The sequence below is a fragment of the Phoxinus phoxinus genome (assembly GCF_949152265.1).
Source record: "Phoxinus phoxinus genome assembly, chromosome: 22".
Lineage (NCBI taxonomy): Eukaryota > Metazoa > Chordata > Actinopteri > Cypriniformes > Leuciscidae > Phoxinus > Phoxinus phoxinus.
In genome coordinates, this window is record NC_136897.1 from 21,108,578 (window position 1) to 21,131,516 (window position 22,939).

A 22,939-nucleotide genomic window follows, 5' to 3' on the forward strand; every position below is an offset into this window, starting at 1 on the left:
TTGTGTATTATGGAGTGGTTGGTTAATAAATGCATGCCGGAATTCATGATACTGATTCAGCGTAATTGTTAATCAGTTCAGCAAATCAATTCTGATGTAGTTTTGGTTCGGATAATCAACACAGTGCAAATTTGAACGTTAAATTGGATAATTTATGCACAACCATTGTTGAGTATCAACTTTTCTTTTTAGTCATCAACATGTTCTGGGTGAAACACTTATATCTGCACTCCATTCATTTGCACTCAATTTAAAGTCTGTTGCTGTGGAGACCTTATATCTCTGTGGTATCATGTGTTCTGTACTTTCAGACCATTTATTCAGATCATATATTCAGACTATACTTTCACCATATGGCTACCAACAAGCTTCAAAGAACTGCACAAACCGAGAGCTATTCATGTTTACATCAGATTTCAGAGTGCGGGTTTGTTATTCGGGATTATACATACAGTATTATAAAAGGATTATGAAAGTGTTATCAAGACAATGATCTTTTGCCCGCTGAATTTTAAAATGTATTTATAATAATGATTCACCGTTGCCATGAGGATCAAGTTAAACTTTTAGCTGTACAATCATACAATATAATTTGTAATTAGCAGAATTGACTGGAGATATAGCTATACTGCCAGTAATTATTAATAATTAATTAGTAATAATAATAGGTGAAAATAGAAACTGTAACTTTACAAAAATGTTATTTCAAAACTCCAAAAAAATCATCAAATTTTTTTTGACTATTCACTACTTGTAAAAATAGTAGGCCTACCCCAAATAATAAAGCATAAAGTGAATGAAATGTTTACATTAAATTTCATAATAATATGAATGACACTGTTACCATTTTTTAAAAACATGTAGCCTACTTAAAAAAATACATATTTTTAAAAAATACAGGAAGTATCCATGCAAATTAGATGCCATGAATGTTCATCTTTTAAGAGCTAAAGGTCAAAGATCATTGTCTGTACTGTTAGGCAGCTCACTAGATTTAGAGACAGGCTTTATGGCTTATTAAAATGTAGTTTCCCAACACATGAGAGCGCAGGCGCATCGATTTGGCATATAGGAGCCAAACCTCGCATGGACTCGCCATTTGCGCACAGGATGAGCTGGAAAGGAATATCACCGGACTAACATACAAACCGTAATTCATGGCAATATGTGTCTATATTGGACACTTGAGTTTCGAAATGCGCAAGAACTGATTTGAAAACATGTCTGACGCAACATTAACCCCGACACCAGATGTAAAGTTTCTGGGCGATTCTCCGGAGCGCAACAACACCAGCACCGCTCCGGAGCATCCACACTTGCATTCGGGCATCATCATCGCAACCGTTTACGCGCTCCTCATTACTGCTGGACTTATTGGTAATGTGACGCTCATTAGGACGTTTTGCATCGTGAAATCCATGCGCAATGTCCCCAATCTGTTCATGTCGAGTCTCGCCCTCGGAGACGTGCTGCTGCTGGTCACCTGTGCGCCCGTGGATGCCAGCAAGTTTCTGGCGGATGAGTGGCTGTTTGGGCGGATGGGTTGTAAACTCATCCCGTTCATTCAACTGACTTCAGTCGGAGTGTCGGTGTTCACGCTCACAGCGCTGGCAGCGGACAGGTAAAGAGATCGATATATAATTATCCATTGTTAGCATTAGTTCAGAAAGCAAAACAATTTACCATTTCAGTTTAAATATTTTTAATTTAATTTATTACAATCATCACAATGTGTCAATGAAGCAAGCTCCTCGAAATTATTACGAAATGAGTCATCATTAACATAAACACTAATGTAACGTCACTAAATATTATTAATATGCTGAGTTCAGCGAAAGTGGAAAATCAGGTAAAATGGGTCATTAAGTTTCATGATTGATTGCCTTTTAGATATCAGGAAGCGATTTAAATGTGAAAGTCATTAATAATTACCTCCAAAGTCTTTGTCAAGCTTGAGAACGGTGATGTTCTTTTTAAACATAACCTCTATAAAAAGACAGCTATTAAACATTATTGTGGGTTTTTAATGGTTATTGAATGGTCAAATACATAAAATGTATATAGATGTATTTATTTATTTGTGAGGGTTTGTAGGCAGGCTCTGGTACAAGGTGACTAGTAAGTGTGAGTGAGACTGATGGCAGACCTTGAACAAGTTGGTAGGGTTGATAGACCAGTAACTAACCACCTGAAATTCCATCACGACAATCAAACATATGACATGCTTTTTCGAGTAGGGGTCAGTTTCAATAGAAGAAAAGTGTAATGCCACTCGCAGGTAACTCAAAGTGCCACTTTTGTTGATGATCTGTCACACTTGTCAAAACAGTTTGGTTGAAAAGCAATGTGTTTGAAAAAAAACTGTTGGTTGAAAAACTGTGTTTATATGTCTTTATCACACCTTTTTTTTAATGTATTTTTTATGTTGAGGAGGTTATAGCCTCACAAAGTGTGAAAAAAGTGTTGTGTAATTCACAATGTAAAACAGAAAAGGTGTATAGACAAGTTTCCTGAGTGAAATAGGCGGGCCGCCATTAGCCTTTCACTCTGCCAACGACTTCCGGTTGTGTCTGCCAAGCACTTCCGGTTAGCGAGTTAGCGTCTTTTACTGTCTTTGGTTAGCGTTCAGAAAAAGTAAACTATGGATGGTGTTACACGACGACACGGCTCCGGGACATATTGTGCTGTTCGCGGTTGTAACAACTCGTGGCGATTGCTGAATGTTTGGTCGGAAGGAGAATGTTTCGACCATCAACCATCTACAAGGCGCCAATGTGGATGTGCTCCCCCGTATGCGTTGTATGAGAAGCCGAAACCAGATGTTGAATCTCGGAAGTGGCTAGCGGCTTTGAAGTTGAAGAATCCGCCCAAAAGATTGTTTGTTTGTTCTTATCACTTCATTGACAAAAAGCCCACAGAGGAAAACCCTTTCCCGGAACTTTGGTTGGGATACGAGCGACCTCCCCAGCAAAAGAGGCGTAAACTCGACAGAAACACAAGTGACACGCAATCGGATGGTAAGTGTATCTTGATATTTTCATAGAAAAAAAAGTAAGTTAATACCTTTGTCCATTCCGAAGCTAATAATAGATATGTCAGGGGTGCGCACTTTGACGCTCTAGCGTCAGTCGACTTTAAAGGGTTAAAGCATGCTTTTAGTGCAGGCAGGCTAGAGGGGATTACTTTTTATTTTTATTAGTCTTCGTGTTCTGTTATAGATTAACACACGGATACATACAAACATCTTAATACAAGCATAAGATAGGCTAACGTACCTTCCAAAGCACGGCGGCTGCATGGCTACAGGAACGTCCAGGTCCGGCGATACAGGTACAGCCTGCAGTCTCCACATCTCCCGTCTTGGTAACCAAAACCCAGGCGTTATGCGCTGAATTATTAACGGACTGGCTTGGTTGAACATCGGCCTTTAGATAAATTAAACTGCCCATATCGTGTAAAAGTACACAGCCCACTTTGTCGGAATGGAGGTACTGAAACGCCTCTGAGCTTTTCAGGTTATTAATTGCATTCCCATCCACCGCCATGGAATCAATAAAATAAGAAAAAATCTTGGATGTTGTGATGCTGGGCCATATCGACATGTTGTCCGCCCATGATGTTACCTTACTTGGATGCGGAATGGTCAAAACACCATTTTTAACCAGATTTTCGGTTGAATGTTGCCATTCCAAAGCCATGTTTACACCACTACTCCGAACACTACCGGAAGTTCTTGGCAGAAACAGGAAGTAAACCGGAAGTGCCCGGGAAACTTGTCTATAAACCCAGACTTTAGCAATCCAGGAATCTATTCTATTCTATTCTATTCTATTCTATTCTATTCTATTATATTCTATTGCATATAAACATTGTATCCCATATACACAAGGCTCCAATTTTATGCCTTCTTGGTCTGTCAGTTCTCTTGAGGAAGTGTGTGACTTGGTGTCTGATAGTAGCAGGTGAACGGAAATGAAAAAGAACATGCTTAATGATGGAGAAAAATGAACTGCTTCCTCTGCCTGTTAGTGTAGATTCTACAGAACTCGAGAGTAACGAGTGCACCTCCAGAGCAATGGCTCAACTGAGGGTCGATACTGTAATTAGAAACAGTTGATCGTGTGGTGAAGTGATTCATATTTTTATATCAATGCCAGAACTTGAAGGTGCTTAGAAATTCATGAAGAGTCAGAGATTTATTGGTGAGTTTTTCCTTGACATTGTCGACTTTGACTTGTTCACTGAGGGGATTGTGTGAGGAAATGTAAAGCTGCAGAACAACACGTATGATATGCACTATACAAATTCATGTGATTGAAATTAAATTCCAATTACACTTATCTCCCTCTGATATAAAAAAAGTAAAAATTAATAAGCTGGAAGTCTGTGCCTGTCACGGTGTCTGGTTGTGTTTCCCCGGGTGTCCACTAGATGTCCTTCTTTCCCCCGGTGTCATGCACTAGAACTCCATTCCCCACAATTCTGTCTGTGTAATCGCACCCAGGTGTCTGTTGTTTGTAATCACCAGCTGTCTCTCGTTTTCCCTTTGTCATTCATGTATTTAATGCCCTGTTTGTCTCTTGTTCTGTGTGTATCAATGTTCTACGTCACACCGCGTTTGTTTCCCGTGTTTATCCTGCTCCTAGTCTGTTTGTTGTTTTGTCTTCTGCTCTTTTGGATTTTGACCCTTGCCTGCCCTGACCACGTTTTGGATTATCCTTTATAAAATAAAGCCTCGTTACTGCATCTTGGATCCAGTCTGCTTTTTCCACCAGCGGAACGTGACAGATTGATACACCCGAAATGGATCCAGCAGGACGAGGTGTCATGTCCTCTCTCCCCATTACTCTAAAGGAGAGGAGGGAGAGACTGCAGAAGCTGTTGGCCTTAAAACAGAATGGCCAAGAGATAAGTGGGTTTGCTCAGACTTTTTTTGAAAATTCACGTAATTTAAATTACGACGATGCAGCCCTGAAGGATTTTTTGAATCATTGTTTGGACGACCCATTGCCCCGGTGGGAGATGAAGGGGCTGGAGATATTGAACTTTCAGAAATTCACAATGTATCTCCACTTTCGGGGGCAATGGGATACACCAGCCTCACCTGCACCATCGCTGCCCAGCTCAGAGAAAGCTTCATCGCTGCCCAGCTCAGAGAAAGCTTCATCGCTGCCCAGCTCAGAGAAAGCTTCATCGCTGCCCAGCTCAGAGAAAGCTTCATCGCTGCCCAGCTCAGAGAAAGCTTCATCGCTGCCCAGCTCAGAGAAAGCTTCATCGCTGCCCAGCCCAGAGAACTCTCCATCGCTGCCCAGCCCAGACACCGCTCAAACCCCAGAGCCCAGCTCAGAGTCTGCACCTTACCGCCGTAGGCGACGGAAGAGGAGGAAGACCCCCGATTCCCCCAATGTTGAGGCCGCCGCTGCTGCAGAGGAGGAAGCTGTCCCTGAGTCCGCTGCTGCTGCAGAGGGGGAAGCTGTCCCTGAGGCCGCTGCTGCTGCGGAGGAGGAAGCTGTCCCTGAGGTCGCTGCTACTGCGGAGGAGGAGGCTGTCCCTGAGGCCGCTGCTGCTGCGGAGGAGGAAGCTGTCCCTGAGGCCGCTGCTACTGCGGAGGAGGAGGCTGTCCCTGAGGCCGCTGCTACTGCGGAGGAGGAGGCTGTCCCTGAGGCCGCTGCTACTGCGGAGGAGGAGGCTGTCCCTGAGGCCGCTGCTACTGCGGAGGAGGAGGCTGTCCCTGAGGCCGCTGCTACTGCGGAGGAGGAGGCTGTCCCTGAGGCCGCTGCTGCTGCTGCGGAGGAAGCTGTCTCTGAGGCTGCTGCTGCTGCGGAGGAGGAAGCTGTCCCTGAGGCCGCTGTTGCTGCGGAGGAGGAGGCTGTCCCTGAGGCTGCTGCTGCGGAGGAAGCTGTCCCTGAGGCCGCTGCTGCTGCGGAGGAGGAAGCTGTTCCGGAGACCGCTGCTGCTGCCACTGCGGGGGAGGTGGTTCTAGAGACCGTCGACGGTCTGCTCGCCCTGCCTGCTCCGCCCACGCTGCTCGCCCTGCCGGCCCCGCCCGAGCTGCTCGCCCTGCCGGCCCCGCCCGAGCTGCTCGCCCTGCCGGCCCCGCCCGAGCTGCTCGCCCTGCCGGCCCCGCCCGAGCTGCTCGCCCTGCCGGCCCCGCCCGAGCTGCTCGCCCTGCCGGCCCCGCCCGAGCTGCTCGCCCTGCCGGCCCCGCCCGAGCTGCTCGCCCTGCCGGCCCCGCCCGAGCTGCTCGCCCTGCCGGCCCCGCCCGAGCTGCTCGCCCTGCCGGCCCCGCCCGAGCTGCTCGCCCTGCCGGCCCCGCCCGAGCTGCTCGCCCTGCCGGCCCCGCCCGAGCTGCTCGCCCTGCCGGCCCCGATCCAGCATCACATCATGCCTGCCGAGCCTGAGCTTCACGTCACGCCTGCCGAGCCTGTTCCAGAGCCGGAGCCGGTGTCTGCTGTTCCAGAGCCGGAGCCGGTGTCTGCTGTTCCAGAGCCGGAGCCGGTGTCTGCTGTTCCAGAGCCGGAGCCAGTGTCTGCTGTTCCAGAGCCGGAGCCAGTGTCTGCTGTTCCAGAGCCGGAGCCAGTGTCTGCTGTTCCAGAGCCGGAGCCATTGTCTGTTCCAGTTCCTGAGCCGGTGGTGTCTGTGACTGTTCCTGAGCCAGGGTCTATGTCTGTTCCGCCTTGGTCTTCACCGCCATGGCCGCCCGAGTGGTCGTCTTCACCTTGGTCGTCTCCGCCGTGGCCGCCCGAGGAGTCTTCACCGCCGTGGCCATCCGAGGGGTCTTCACCGCCGTGGCCGCCCAAGGGGTCTTCACCGCCCTGGCCACCCGATGGACTGCCTGCTTCGCCCTGGCCGCCCTATGGATTGTCGGTTTCGCCCTGGTCGTCGCTTAAGCCGTTCCCCCTTGTTCCTGTTCCCCCTCCACGGACCTGGCCCCCCATCCCACCCCCTGATCCTCCACCTTTCCTCTTCCCGCCTGGACTCTTGTTTTGTGTGTTTCTTGTGGTCTTGGAGCGTCTGGTAGCCGCTCCGTAGAGGGGAGGTCATGTCACGGTGTCTGGTTGTGTTTCCCCGGGTGTCCACTAGATGTCCTTCTTTCCCCCGGTGTCATGCACTAGAACTCCATTCCCCACAATTCTGTCTGTGTAATCGCACCCAGGTGTCTGTTGTTTGTAATCACCAGCTGTCTCTCGTTTTCCCTTTGTCATTCATGTATTTAATGCCCTGTTTGTCTCTTGTTCTGTGTGTATCAATGTTCTACGTCACACCGCGTTTGTTTCCCGTGTTTATCCTGCTCCTAGTCTGTTTGTTGTTTTGTCTTCTGCTCTTTTGGATTTTGACCCTTGCCTGCCCTGACCACGTTTTGGATTATCCTTTATAAAATAAAGCCTCGTTACTGCATCTTGGATCCAGTCTGCTTTTTCCACCAGCGGAACGTGACATGTGCCATGATCTATGTGGTGGGAGTCTGATTAGCACTGGAGGCTAATCCGTTTAGGTGAACGGGAATAAACAACAGATGGTAAATGGAACTCGTGGGTGGGAGGATCTTTGTGGTCTGGATATACTGATGGGCTTCAAATCAGTCATATAATAGGCTATTCTCACTTCTGGTTAAAAATTAAATAAAAATTTATATATATATATAATATATATTACATGGGTTTTCTAGAATAGTCAATTCTGATTGGCCAATCCAGTGATCTGATCATTCCAAATAGAGTGCAACTGCAAGTATTTTTTTTCCATTAGGAAAAATCCATCAGCTACGAAGTGAATCACAACATTATAAATACTGATTTGAAGTTTGTAATGTTCTGAAAGATGTATATTATAATGTTGCTAAAGGCAGATTGTTTTGTTAAAGGCCTAATGGACAATTTTTTTCTGTTCTCAGCTGATCCATTAAAGCAACACCAAGGAAGATTTTTTTACCTTAAAATAATGTTTCCAAAATTGTTTCAGTGGTTCATGGCACAGTGAAAGGCACTTATTCCTCCAATTTGCGGTCCTTTATCTGCTATAACCGCACTATTTAAGATTGCCAGATCGGGTCGCGTTTCTGTAGTTCTAATGAGACATAAGAAAACTACAAATTTGACTTGCTTTACGTCAAGCGTTACAATATTCATTATTTAGTTTTTCTTCATTTCTGATGTCGCAATACATCATACTTTCATAAAGTAGGCTGCGGTAGGCTAAATTATTTACGACAGTGGTAATGGACAATTCCGCTCCCAACCTGTAGGGTGACCGCAGAGGAAAATATCCTTGGTGTTGCTTTAAGAAAATTGTAACATCAGGTTACATACAACTGAACTGAACCAAAGACTATAGATATACAAGGTTGGTTCACTCCTATTATGAAATGACCGTAGTCACAGCAGCACCATCTTTGATTTTTGAACACGAATGAAAGCAAGGCTGTGAGGGATATGCACATCTCATACAAATTTTGGATTGTTCTGCTGACGAAACACCGCAAACATATATATCTAAGAAATTTCAGTAGGCAATAAAAAACAGAAAGTATGAGCTGTGGAAAATTATTAGTGATCTAGGAGATTTATACAGCTTTTATACAGCTTTATACAGCAGCGGATGGCTGCCATTGAAAACACAGTAAGTCTTTGATCCCTCACAGTCTCGCTTCACCTGTCATGGCGCTGCTCTGAATAAGGTCTATGGGGAGAAACTGCAACGCGCAATATGGCGGAATACATCCCGCCTTCTAAATAAAAGAGCCAAACGCTGATTGGTAAAGTCATCGCCTCACTGCAGCTGCCGTTAAAAGCTCCGGTTCCTCGCGGAGACTCGCGCTTAGGACTGCACCTGCACATGCGCATCGCTAGTCTAGCCTGAAAAATAAGATTTTTAACGCCATTTGAGTATAAGAAACAAAATTTATGGGACAGTTATTGTCAGATTTTGTTGCTGATTTGAATTATGTTATTTAATTGGAAGTTCGGCAAGCAGTTTTTGAGATTTCAGGATTCCCCCATTCAAGTGGACTTTGGTCTTGGATGCCCCAAATAGTTGCCCAGAGACGTTGCAAATATGGCCGCAGAGTGACCAGACTTTCCTTGAAAGGGACTTTATCTTTAACTGAACTCAGCAACTCAGACACTGAGTTAATTAGTCACATTTCTTATGTGTGTTTATTCTTAATTAAAACATTGTTCTTAATGTTAATTAAAATGCATTCTTCTTCCTGGGGTCTTTTCTGTCTCTTAGATACAAGGCCATTGTCAAGCCAATGGATATCAAGGCATCTAAAGCTTCGCTAAAGGTCTGCCTGAGGGCTGCATCGATCTGGCTGCTCTCAATGGCCCTGGCCATTCCTGAGGCGGTGTTCTCCGATCTCCACACCTTCCACATCCCACAAAGCAATGAGACCTTTAAAGCATGCGCCCCGTACCCTCACGCTGGAGACCTGCAACCTAAAATCCATTCCATGGCCTCCTTTCTCATTTTGTATATCATTCCTCTCTTCATCATTTCTGTGTACTACATCTTCATTGCCAGGAGTCTGATTGAGAGTGCGATTAACATGCCCGTGGAAGGAAATGCACACATTCGGAGGCAGGTGAGTACAATGGTCAAGTGCTTCAGTTGTTGAAGTTAGATTAACCGTTTTAATTGTTTAGCAATTAATAGCTGAGTAAGTTATAATACATTTTTCTAAATGTATTAACAAAAGTTCAGTGACTTTCCTAGATTTTAGTTGACATTAAAATTATTTAACTCTGTGTCCACAGGTTATGCTTAAAACCTGTTATTATTATTTAACACTTTTTTTAAAGTGCTGTAGATAAACAAATGTTGTCACTTTTTCTAATTTATACAAAATATCCTGTTTTAACTTAATTTAATACCCAAATCATGCATGATGACACACAACATACTGTATCATTTTAGTGATGTCTCACATCACATATCACAGCCTAGTTGTCTTTTTTGATATTCCAAATTCAAAAGATGTATTATAACAAGCACCATGTAATTTTATGTAAGGCTTTTCCATGTTAAGTAGGCTATTTATATATATTTTAGGTGTTCAACATAAAAACATATTTTGAATGTTTTACTTCTATTGAGTTGTAATATTTTTCCATTGCTGAGTTTGAGCATGCAGAGAGAGGTATTGTTACACTGAACCTCCATCTCTGGTTGTTGTAATTGATTTTAAAAGGTGATTCAGAAGCTATTTTTGAAAGGTATTCACAAAACAAGATGAGACTGGATACATCTGCTCTGCTGTTCCATTGTTATGTGAATAATACAGTCTGTATGCATTTGAAAGGAACCATGCGTAAGGAACCGTTTAAATGTACCTTTGTCAGATTGCTGCTGTTGTTATTCTTCATCTATGAGACCACTTGGTTTAACAAGTACCTGTTCAATACATTTCTTGTGATTTTTTTTATGCATATTATTAAACATGTTTTGTTCAGTGCTTATAATAAATGCATAATAAAAGCTATATTTATTAGTAGTAAATAAAAATTACAAAATAATAATAAAACTTAAGTGTGTCTCTGTGCGTCACCAAAGGCAATTGGAAAAAATCTAAATGGTCTTCCATTGGTCGAGCAAACAATTAGTCCTGCCCCAAATTACGTTATTGGTTGAGCCAAATGTTGCTGTGTCAGACGGGTCAGAAAGTTAAAACACCTGGAATAGGATAAAACATTTTTTAAATGATTATAGGACAACCTGTGATATTTACTTTTCTGAAATGTGATAGGCTATTTACCTCTCTGCTTCCTAGATTGAGTCACGTATGCGGCTTGCCAAGACAGTGCTGGTGTTCGTGGGTCTTTTTGCCATCTGCTGGCTCCCCAACCATGTGATTTACCTCTACCGGTCCTACCACTACACAGAAGTGGACACCTCAATGGCACATTTCATCTCCAGTGTGTGCGCACGTATCCTTGCCTTTACCAACTCTTGTGTGAACCCCTTCGCTCTCTACCTGCTCAGCAAATCCTTTAGGAAGCAGTTCAACAAGCAGCTTTGCTGCTGCTGCCCATCCATCTCTCTGCGTTCACAAAACACTAGGCGTAACAACACGCGACTGAGTTCACTCAAAAGCACCCAGAACCACTCTGTGGCCAGCTTCAGCCTGGTCAATGGCAATGCTGTCTGCCATTAGCTGAACAGGCATATTTAACTTCTTGTTCTTCACAGTTATATTACAGGAATAGTTCTCCCAAAAAGGAAGATCTTCTCTTTTAAAAATGTTCCTTTTGCATTACACAGAAAAGGCTATGACAGAATGGAGCAATTTCTTTTAAAACTAATCATGTTTAGTTTAAGAGACAACAAATAAATAAAAAATCATGGTTGGTTATTTGCAGATTTTCATGATTTGTGTTGCAAAAACAACACTAAAAAGTTCAAAAATGGAAAAAACTTAAAACTGAGAGAAGTAATTTTCTTGAATATAGCATTTATGTAGCCTAACTATTACTCACTTCTATAAGATTTGAGACACTTTAGATCAAACGATCAGTGAGAGCAATTGCACAACTGAACAGAACGAAGGTGTCTAGACACTTTTTAAAACACAAAAGTCAATGAAATAGTCTAAGACATTCATGTAGTGCATGTTCTTATAAGAAGTGAAAAACTATAGGTGAACACAAAAACACTTTCGGTGTGAATGAATGCCGTTTTCACATTGGACGCATAAGCAGAGCGGAGGCAGCGCAGAAGGTGTAGATAGAAGGTGTTCAGCATGTCCACGCCATATCGCCATATCGTAATTACCATAAATAAAGCTCTGTGTTTTCGAACATGGAACATTGATGTCGAACACATTAATCCTTGTGCATCAATTAAAAAAAGTTACACATACCTGTATGTCCAAAGTGGACAAAAATGTCTATGCCAAAAAAAAACTATCATAAAAATTTTAAGCTTGGGAGCACAGACATAAGTTTGGTCTCATTTTAAAGAAGATCAAGTTAAAAGGTGAAACCGAAACCTTATAGAGGTTTGTGAAAATGATTTAAGAACATTATTTTATATAAAATATATATTTTATGAAACATGTTGAACTCTAAAACGGCAAAAAAAAAAAAAAAAACTAAGCCATAAATCTAAACAAGTCCTATTCCAAATTTGATATCTCAAAAAAATTAGCTTTCAGTTATTTGGCCGCAGTACCCAATTTTCCCCATTAGATGCCAGCAAAACTCCACTGAGACACACAGTGGTTGGATTTGTGATTTGCAGTAGAGTTTTCTCAAAAATTACACACCCACACAATTATACAAATATTTATCCAATTGCCTCTATATAATATGCCGAAAACAGGAATAAAGCGAGTATTTGCTTTATAGGCCATAAACCTGAGAAAATTGCACCATCTGTTTTTTGTTTTGTTTTTACATTTTACATTTTGAAGCCTTGCCGACAGAATGAAAGCCTATTAACAAAGATTGCGTCATTTTTTAGTTAAATGGCTCTGGGATTAAAAATTGCAGTTTTAATGGGTTTCAATTGGAACATTTTTGTCCAAAAGGTTCTGAGTGGAACTATTTTGTGTATCTTGTGCAAAATAGAAGGAAATGGGGAAATTAAAGGAAATGGGGATGAAATAGTAAAATTCCAATAAAAACACCCAACTGTGCCAAAATGTATGCAGTTGGCATTAACACAGGCAAAATGATCAAAAAGACAAAAATGTCCAAAGTTCGATGTCTTTTCTCATCCACCCACAGCAACAGTGTCTCACATAAATGTTACGTAATCATCCCCTTTTACATCTTTAAACACGTAACAAGGATGCACAAGGGTTAAATCTGCAGTGGTTCAGGTGGTACAGCAGCCACGTGGTACAAGTCATAGCTCTCAGCAAATTACACGTTGTATCTTGTAATTAAAAGTTCTACAACATGTGAAAGCTTTTTACAGTTCAGAATCGTTACGTCAATTACGACATGGCGTGAACGCATCTACACTGGCAGCATATTTGTGGGGCGCTTAAAAAAACCTCACTGCTTATGCTCTGCATACACGTCTAGTGTGAAACAGGCCTTAGGTTACATCTACATCACAACGATGAACAAAAAACTGAAGGTTTTCTTTGCGTACAGACGGCAACGTTGTCAAAGTGATCCCCGTCCGTGAAAGCGACTAAAAACGCTGTATTATGCTGCCAGGCCAGTAGTTGGCGATGTCACTTTATAAAGAAACTCTTTGTGCCTATAGACATAATACGCATCACGGTGGACATCACCTTTTCACAAATTTGCATTTTTGTAGGCTACTTTACTCTGAGACAATAACGGTCTCGTTTTAAAAAAACATGCACTTTGAGTCCCATTTGCAAAAGTTTGCGTTTTCAGGCCCCCAAAATGCCACTGTCGTGTAAATGAAGGGCCAAAAATGCATACAAATCTTTCAGTTTTTAGTTGAAAGCGGTGCCGTGTAAACAACCCCTTAGTTACCACTCAAAAAGCAGTCTTTTGTTTCAGTTTGTAGGTGAACATCCAACACCTCATGCATGGCAGTTTGTAATTTTATGTTTTGGCGAATTGATAGCTAATTCCGATGAATTTGTTTCTGATTTGTATGTTTTTGTATGAAATGTTAGCAGAGAAAAGTTTCTCTAACCACTTGCCCTGTCCATAGTCGTACACCTGTAGGCGCCGCTGGAGAGGAAACCCCATTTTAATGTGAAGGAATGAACAAATTTGATGTAATTTACTATGTAGTATGTACTTGTATGTATTTATTTTGTTTTATTTGCAGTATTTGAATAGATACAGATATTTTTCATGGTGACTTGCAGTTCTAATGAGGTAACTGGGACTGTGATTATTCTAAAATATTTGGAATAGATAAATATTTTGAATGGAGATATTTGGTTTTAAGTTTACAGAGGTAAGTCTTTTGGGCATTGATTTGAAAGAAGCACTTCATTGTTTTCAAAGGTGAACAAAAAATAGTCAGTGTGCTTGTCTGCTTTACAAGTAAAAGTCATTTTAAAAGAGCTGTATTGATCATTGCCTGATGTTTTGCTGTATTTTTTAGCCAGTATTGTGAATCCTGGCAGGAATGGACTGGGGTTTCTGAAGGACATGTGCTTTTGTGGTGCCTTTATGAAATTATCCTTGGTATTTTCATGATACAGAAACAATTTCCTTCATTGATGTTTTGTGGTTCAATCATTCGCAATGCTTTTTGTGCTGATTGTATTTTCTGAAGAGCATACTGATTATGCTTTTCATTTTGTGAATGGTCATCGACTAAAAAAAGGACACTACAAGATGAAAAGAACTTTTTGATCTGTAATGCAATGTGGATGCTATCATGTTGTTGTTGTGGACTTGTGATCTTGTTTCACATGAAGAAACTCAAGTGTATTTGACTTTGTGAATAAAACAGTGCGTTTACCCAGCAAAATAGTTGAATATTACATGTGATTGTCCCTTTTTTTAAAACGTCGTGTGTACAAACAGTACAATAATCAACAAGCAATCTGGATATAAAAACACTAAAAAAAAAAAAAAAAAAAGGCAGTCAACTGAAAAGGAGAGCTAAAACTGTGAAAAAAGGAGAAGATGAAGGGAGAAAGATGTTGAGTGGTGTAGTTACAACATCTACCAACAGGAATAAACTGGACCATGCTTAACCTTGACCTCTTGGATGAGATGGACAATCAGTGCATACTTATTCATCTGATTGTTGATGAGAAAGATAAATTAATGATATTGCATAATGCCAAATGCACTAATATGACCTTTCAGTGAGATCAAAACTCATTTGGACATCAGTGTTTGTCCAGTTCAGATATTTAATGCTCAGACAATGCTATAAACACACAGAACATTTAAGTGGGTTATTATTTTTTCCGTTAATTTGCAAATCAGTATAGCAGGGAAGAAATCATTTAAGTATGTTCTCACCAAGTTCAAATTTGGATATAAAATAGAGAACATATCAGAGATAAACTCTCTCCTTAGAGACATTTAACAGCCATATCTGTCCCTTAGGAATGTTTAAGAAGATTAGATCAAGTAAAAATAGATGTATGGGAGCAAAAAGTGCCGTTGAGGCCAGTCAGGCCTTTTAAGAATGGTTGTACTGAAAAATATTATTTTCCCACTGTTTCTTTCTTTGCTGTCATTTTAATCAATCTGTTATTAAATGTTTTTTTTTTTCTATTTGGCAGCAGTTAAAGACATAATCTGTTCTTCTTCATTCAACCCATTACTGTTTTTGCTTAGTTTATGTCTAAGTTAACTAAAACTAAAGCCATAAAAAACTAACATTTTGGTACTTGAAATAAAAATAAAAATAAAGTTAACTGAAATAAAAACATAATAAAAAAACGTTTCACTTTTTCATTTAGTTTAACTTTATGTATAAAACTGAAATAAAAATAGATATAAACTATACAGACTTTTTTTTTAAAATCATGACAAAATAACAAAAACACAACAAAATTACTAAAATTTTCATTAAAATGAAAATGTTAAACTATAAAAAATAAAAACTATAGTATTTTTAAATACTAAAATTACACTATTGTAAGTATATAAATGCTTTCATTATTGACAGTGAAGCCAATATGAACAGAAATATAGACATGTAAATCTGTCACAGCAACAGGGCAAAAAAAAATGATAAGAAGAGAAATACATGAGTTATGAATGAAGGTGTTCTGTTCAACTTTGACTTTGTGCTGATTGTTAATGTTTCTTGCAAACAAAATTGCAAAACTAATCATTTTCAAACAGGTTTCTCGAACACTCCCCCTACATTCCATTGGTTGGGCAGACAGATCGTCCCACCCCGAACTCATTCTATTGGTTGAGCCAGTGTCTGTGTGTCAGGCTAAAAGGCTTATTTAATTTTTTTAGTTGAGTAAAGTTACTTTCACCAACAATGTATCTGTTTATACTGCAAGTGAGTGTTTAATGTGATTTATTGTGATAATTAATTGTGATTTGCAGGAATAATGATGATTAAACGATGTGGTTGTGTTTATTCAGAATGATGCTGTGTTAGTGCTGCTGGTTGGTGAACAAGTGAAAATTGCAGTCATAGCTAAAAGCGTTATGTGCTTTCGAATAACTTGGCATTTAACATTTCCCCTGATGTGGGTTTTGACATGTCAGTTTGCATCAGTAAGTGCTTTGCTTATGCGCATCTGTGTCTGTCTGTGTCTGTGTGTGTGCGTGTGCGCGCGCGCGCGTGTGTGTGCGCGCGCGTTTAGAGTTAATTTGCACCTTTAAGTTATTCATTTGCACTAAAGGTCAACAATGGTGAGGTTGGATTTATTTTCAAGTGGTAAATAGCTGACTTGAAATCATATTGATCTGGCACAAAATTCTGCCTTCGTGTGCCCCACACTGCTGCGGATGACAGGTAAAATACATTTAACAGCACGTTTTATCATGTATAATTAAACATTTGATCTTGTATTACAACTTTACATGACGTCACAGATGGCCAGTTTGAACTGAGGTAAAATTGTGGTGCTATACTGAGCTCATTGAATCACATTGGGTTCAAGTACATTGTTTACAAGTATACTATATATCATATATCATACATTTAAACGTAGCTTTTAAATCATATCTTATAATTTAATATGTGTGAATCAAAATGCACCAAAAATATGGGCCTATTTTTGTTCTTTAATGGACAGTATCTTTCCATCACTCTCCTCTAAGTATGTGCAATGGGGTGCGCACTTCCTGTAAATAGTACCTCATTATCAATATCAGGGCATCATGGGAAATTTATCAAAACAGTTTGGCAAGTATTGCATCAACAACATACATGACTGGATGGCACAGCATGTATGACTCTTTAACAACATATCTACTATATTTGGTGTCTCAGAAAATACATTTGTGCACAAATGAGAGCTTTCTGCCTACATAACCATGTTGAGGCATGTCATACAAGGCTTCAGATCATTCTCTTAATTATACAGTTGCTTTGGTAATCTGTCAATTTCTTAGCTAAAACCTTGTAAAAACAAGCTATAGCCTTTGATCTTTAATCAGATATTTTTACAAACTTCTGTCCTCTGATGCTATCACTTTAATTGGGTAAAGCCACTGAAAACATTTCCTGAGTAACATTCCAGATTTGTGTACTGTACATAAAGGTTTGCGTTTGAAACAAAATGTGCCTGTAAAGAGTCATGTAATACAGAAAGAAAAATAATGATACAACCTTTATAAACTAAGCAATAATTACTAAGAAACAGGGATAATAAAGTATGCCTATATTAAAAAATATTTAATTTTGTTTATTTCCTGCGTTCAACATAGCTATAACATAACATCATACACCATAGGTATTTGGTGTATACCAAATAAATAAATCATGAATAATTTACTGTCATTGTGTGAATAATCCAAATTAATCTGATTATGAGCATTTTAAAATGTAATATAATCTAATTACAAATTGTACATTTTTGGAATCTGCTTAAATAATCCAGATTACATTTGATCAGTTACTACCCAGCACTGCCCAGAGCAGATCTATACAGGTGGAGCTGGGGAGGTGGAGGGTTTCTGAAAATGCGCTGCAAACTGCTACAGCAAACGCTGCATGTATTTGAAAGTTGAGCAGCAAGCTTATTGGCTGCTGATACAGTAGGAACCAATCGGCTGTGCCCTATTCAACGTTGTGATTGCGAGCATATTGAGTTAAGAAGTGCCTTGAAATGCGCAGCATTATTCAATGTGCTGATGTACTTTCCACTGAAACAGGAAAACAGGACGGGAGATATCAAACATATTTGGATATTTTAAATACCCAATAGCGTTTAGTTTATATCACAAGCTAGTTAAGCCTGGTAAAGCTGCAGTTTCATCCTAACCTCTAACCGTTTTCATAGAATGTGTGTGCGCTGTGGCGGTTCGCGTTACACTAACGTGAAACCAGATTTTATTAGCCCCAATGGAAAAGCATATTTACACTGTCTGAATCGTTCTCTATCCCCTACAGTGCACTATGTGCCATTCACCATGTAGAAAATAATAAATGTGTGAACAAGTAACCGATTTTAGCCGCAGCTTCAGCGTCTTTTTATTATGTTGGGGGCGAGGCGCTTTAGATTCCAGAGAGCATTTGATTGGACAGAAAATCTGATGAGAAGCTGAAGTTAAGAGTAATGTCATCAAATACATTTATCCATATAGGCAGAAGCGAGAGACTGTAAGTCAGTAGTATTTATAATGCTACAAATTACTATTTTTATTTCAATATTAAAACCATATTTAAAGCCAAATTCAATATGCCAGTGTAAAGTGAATCACAAGGAATGCAATTCAGTAACTTCAAAAAGACACTGTACTGCCGTTTCCACTTCATCAGGCAGAACAGCCATTCTCACATCACAACTGTGCAATAAAAAAGGTTTTGCAAAAAAATAAATTAGCTCATTAGAATGATTTCTTAATGATCAGGAATGAAACAGACATGATTGTATCAATGCTCATCAGACTTTCTGCAATATCCAAACAATTAAACAATTGCGAGAAGTTTATTACAAATGGAAAATGTTTCAAATAGTTCCTAATTGTCATGGGACTGGGTGTCCCAACAAAGTCACGCAAAGCAAGACTGTTATTCTCAGAGAAATCAAAGAACTCAAGAGCTGAGGAATCTACATCCAATTTACTAGGCTTAATAAAATTACTTATTTTCCCAACAGACCTGTTCTCAAAGTATGGGTATGCACTAAATGATGAATGAATCTTGTGTAGAACGAAAGGTGATATCCCTTTTGGCATTTTCCTCTTTTAGATTTGACCAGCTTGGCCTGAATAAAAATAATTTATATGTGTGAAAGTGACATCAGCAAAACAACAACATGTCTTTGAAAAGGTCTGTGAAGTGAAATAGATTGAATGTAGAAGTGTCAAGATGAAGCATCTGGAAAATAGAGCCAAGTACAGAGTCTCAGAGGACTGAACACTTGCCAGTGAATTTCATTTTAAATGGTTCTTTCCTCTCAGAATGACTGGCAGCTCTAAGTGGTTGTCGTGGGGGATCATGTTTTCAATCAGAAAGTCCTCAAAAATGAAAAAGAAAAAAAAAATGACAGAAAGAAAAAGAAAATTAAGAAATCAGCATCAAACTGTTCTCTGCTTTGTGTGTAGGCTCTCTATTGATTGAAGAGAGAGACCAAACGAGAAGCACTTTTATTTCCTGAAAACGTATTTAATAAAGAGTTAACACAAATATTTTAAATTCAGTTATAATTTTGCAAATCTGTAGAGCACAAAAGACAAAAGGTGAATTAAAAAAAAAAAACCTCACTTTCTCCATATAATGATTGAGGACTGTATGACATCAGAATACATGGAATATAGCACATGAGTCATATAGACCGCTTTTATGACACTTTTATGGTAATTTTGGAGCTTGACATCCACAGTTTCCATTAGATCAGCCAGGATATTCTTCAAAAAATCCACTATTGTGTTCTACAGAACAGAGAAAGTGTTTGGAATTACGTCCAATTTTAAATGTTCTTACTGTATATGGGTGAACTATCCCTTAAAGAAACCAGTACAGAATCAAATAAACTCAAAATAAAATGCATGGAACACGATTATACCATCAAACCAATAATCCAGTAGACCATATGGCAGTCCATAAAATAACCCAGTAAACAGACAACCTTTAAAGCAACCACTACCTCAAGTACAGATTGTACAGAATGGACATAAAAGGCCAAGACATTTTTCATGGATGTATATGTGTATTTCTTGAAAAGCACCTCAGAAATGTTTCTCTGTATGCATCTGTAGATTGTGAAAAAGACCCCTGCAATTACACTCTCCTGCAATTACACTTTCCCCATGAAAATTGTTCCAATTAAAACCGCCCTATACATGAAAGCCACTATGGAATAAATACCAACATCTATGCAACTGAAGCCATTTTGATACATTTTGTCTCGCATTTCTCTTGTGAGTGAGAAATAGCATAATACAAAAATAGCACTTAATGACTGCATTAGTCCGTCTACATGCATCAGGTGCAGAGTGTAACCGAGATGTGATAGTCACAAAAAACAAACTTTAATTAACACATATATAATTTCTTTGTTGCTTTTTATATTTGTAGAACTATCTGTCTTTATCATTATCTTTATAGTTATCGTCCTTGTGAACAGGACTTAATGCTGCTTTCACATGTCATAATAACTGTATTATGCATTTATATGACAACACTAATGACGGCAAAATGCATCTGCAGAGGTCAGGTGGTACAAGCTCTCAGAAAATGTTGAGTTTACAAATTTTAATTACGAGTTCTACAAGAATGTGAAAGCTTTTTAAGGCTGTTAAAGAACTAGTGGCGAGTCGACAAAAGCAGACTGCGTTGTCCCTTTGCGTTGGCTGCGTCTTGGCCAAAGCCTGCGTTCGAACAACTGTGAAAGGAAATAACTGTCTTTATTAGCAAGTATCAATAGTCTATATTCATCATTCAAAAAGAGAAACTGAAACTGCACACAGTCGCAGATATACAAACAAAGCAGCCCTTGCTTACCATTTTGAATATTAATCATGTTTATTACTGTTTTCATTCCAGGCATCTCACGTTGTAATGAAAATAGTTAGCATTTACTATAGTTAGGATTTTAGCACTTCTGACTCCATCGTCTCGTGTTTTTTTAATGGGATTTTGGTTAGATGGCTGAAATAAGGTCTAAATTCATAAAAGTTGTGTTCAACTGTGAAAATGATCTTGATGGACAAATTGTGTAAGTATCATACACTTTTGTTGATCATAGAGCTTTTTGTTGTTGTTATTGTGCCGTTTGGCCTACAAAGTGAAGCATTCCTGCATTAGGTACTCTATATCCCGGGACACACGAAGCCGATGATCGGCCGTCGGGCTGTTTTTAAGCTTCAGTCGACTTGGTTTTTCCAGTGTGTTCTGCCCCGTTGGCTCTAGTCGGACAGGTCAGGTTTTTTGAGGGGCGGTTCATCATGTAGGCTAGAATTGGCGTCGGGTTGTCGGTGAGAGAGAGAACTCTGATTGGCTGTTCAGTTTTGTAAATGAGTCTAGAGAGAGTCCACAGATGGTACAGACAGAAGGCTGAGTGTTCCTGGGTGAATATTTGAATAATAAAATGAGGCAAGTGGAATAAATAAAGTAATCACCATGCTTGATATTCAAAACAGTAAGCACACGCTGCTTTGTTTGTCGTTTTTTTGACGAATATAGACAAATATATCTGCAGAAATGGACAGTGTGGTCAATTCGGTGTGTTCAAGCGCAGATTTTTTGCCCCGACACAGGCAAAAAAGGAAGCTTTCATCAGCGCTGGTTCTTTGGTGTTGGTTTGGTGTGTCTACTGTACCTTATGGCCCGACGCCGATTCACTATGCTGAATCACTATGTGAAACACACTGTAAAACTAGCCCAACAGACGCTCACCAACGGCCGATCGTTGGCTTTGTGTGTCATGGCCCTTACAAGTTGGAATCTCATAATTATGGTTATGAGAACAGAGAACAGCGCATCCGATTATAGGGCGCGTGCAAACCAAGAGACAAGGTTGTTTGTAGAGACAAGGGTGAATGCAGCGCAAATAGCAAGAGCATAAAAACGCCAGCCAAAAAAATTGGAAAAAGCATGGGCTCAGGAAGTGGGGGAACAAAAGAATGCTGTATTAATTACCTTAATTGTTTTAGGTATATCTCTACCAGTATAATCGCAGAAAATTAGGTGTTATTTTTTTACAACCTTAAATTTGAATCTTTTTGCAAAGAAAGCCAAAGATCCTTGGAAACAAATGTCCTTGGAATGGCATATGTGAAACAGGCCTGTATGTTGTTTATATGGAAATTTCAATGACTCAGTTGGGTGAGTGGATAGATAACAAGATGTTTATTTGTTCCATTGAAAGTATTAGGCATATTATGGTATTTTAGGTTGTTGGCATGAAATTATAAGCCTACTAATAAAGAATTGCACGCGACAGGCATGATATTTTATGAGACAAAGGTTGTTGTTTTTTTTTTTACAAAAAATACAAAGTTCAAACACTGTTTAGTTCAGAGGTATTATCATCATATCTAATATAAACCTTCTTATACTCTGGAAATATTTCAAACACGCACACTAAAATTAAAGTTTAAGAAAGCAGATATTGCTTTCTTAACCTTATATATCCACCTTATATGTGCACCTATTGCATTTCATAAACACTGGAAAATTCAGAAGATCCACCTTATATGTGCACCTATTGCATTTCATAAACACTGGAAAATTCAGAAGTAATTACATTTATTTCCACTCATGCCAAAAGCACAACATACTAAATAGCTTTAGCATTTGCTATCTATCTGCCTGTGTACTTTTTATATAAAAGACAATAACTCATCATACATCTTCTTTTCAAGAATGTATCAAGGGCCGAAATGAAGGATGAAATATTTATGTGTAGTTTTCTTCTGCAAGGATTTAATCTATACTGAAAGTCAGTCAAAGTTTACTATAAAGTTCATGATAACGTCACCAATCAATAACTGTTAAAGGCAATTTCAAGACTTTTGGACACCATTTTTTAAAACTTCAAAGTAATTTTTTTGTTTTGTTTATAATTTGATTAAAACTCATTATCGCATTAAAACTCATTATCATTACCTTGTTCTTATGAGCTTTACTGGACTTTACATTTTTTAACTCCCCTCTGGGGCAAAGAAAAATAGATCAGAGCCAGACAGAAATATCTAAACAAGATCAGAGCTTATTATATCATAATCTTATAACTTAGAAAGTACAAAGAGTTGAGACTGCTCAGGACACCAATATTTCAGTATGGTGTAGGAACGCAGACATAAACACCCATGAGACTCATTTTTCATATTTTGTTGTGCCTTGCACTTCTTCTATGCCCTGGAACCCTTTCATGTAGCTATGAGGTCACATGCCGCCGGTC

At 39.6% G+C, this 22,939-nt stretch overlaps 1 protein-coding gene across 1 annotated transcript; it reads left to right on the forward strand.

Moving 5' to 3' along the window:
- The first annotated feature begins 1,002 nt into the window (after nucleotides 1–1,002).
- grpr (gastrin-releasing peptide receptor) lies at nucleotides 1,003–12,071 on the forward strand. The gene is made up of 3 exons (XM_079598240.1): nucleotides 1,003–1,621; nucleotides 9,232–9,583; nucleotides 10,769–12,071. The coding sequence occupies exons 1-3, from the start codon at nucleotides 1,221–1,223 to the stop codon at nucleotides 11,150–11,152; spliced, it is 1,137 nt and encodes a 378-aa protein (XP_079454366.1). The 5' UTR covers nucleotides 1,003–1,220; the 3' UTR covers nucleotides 11,153–12,071.
- Nucleotides 12,072–22,939: the final 10,868 nt, after the last annotated feature.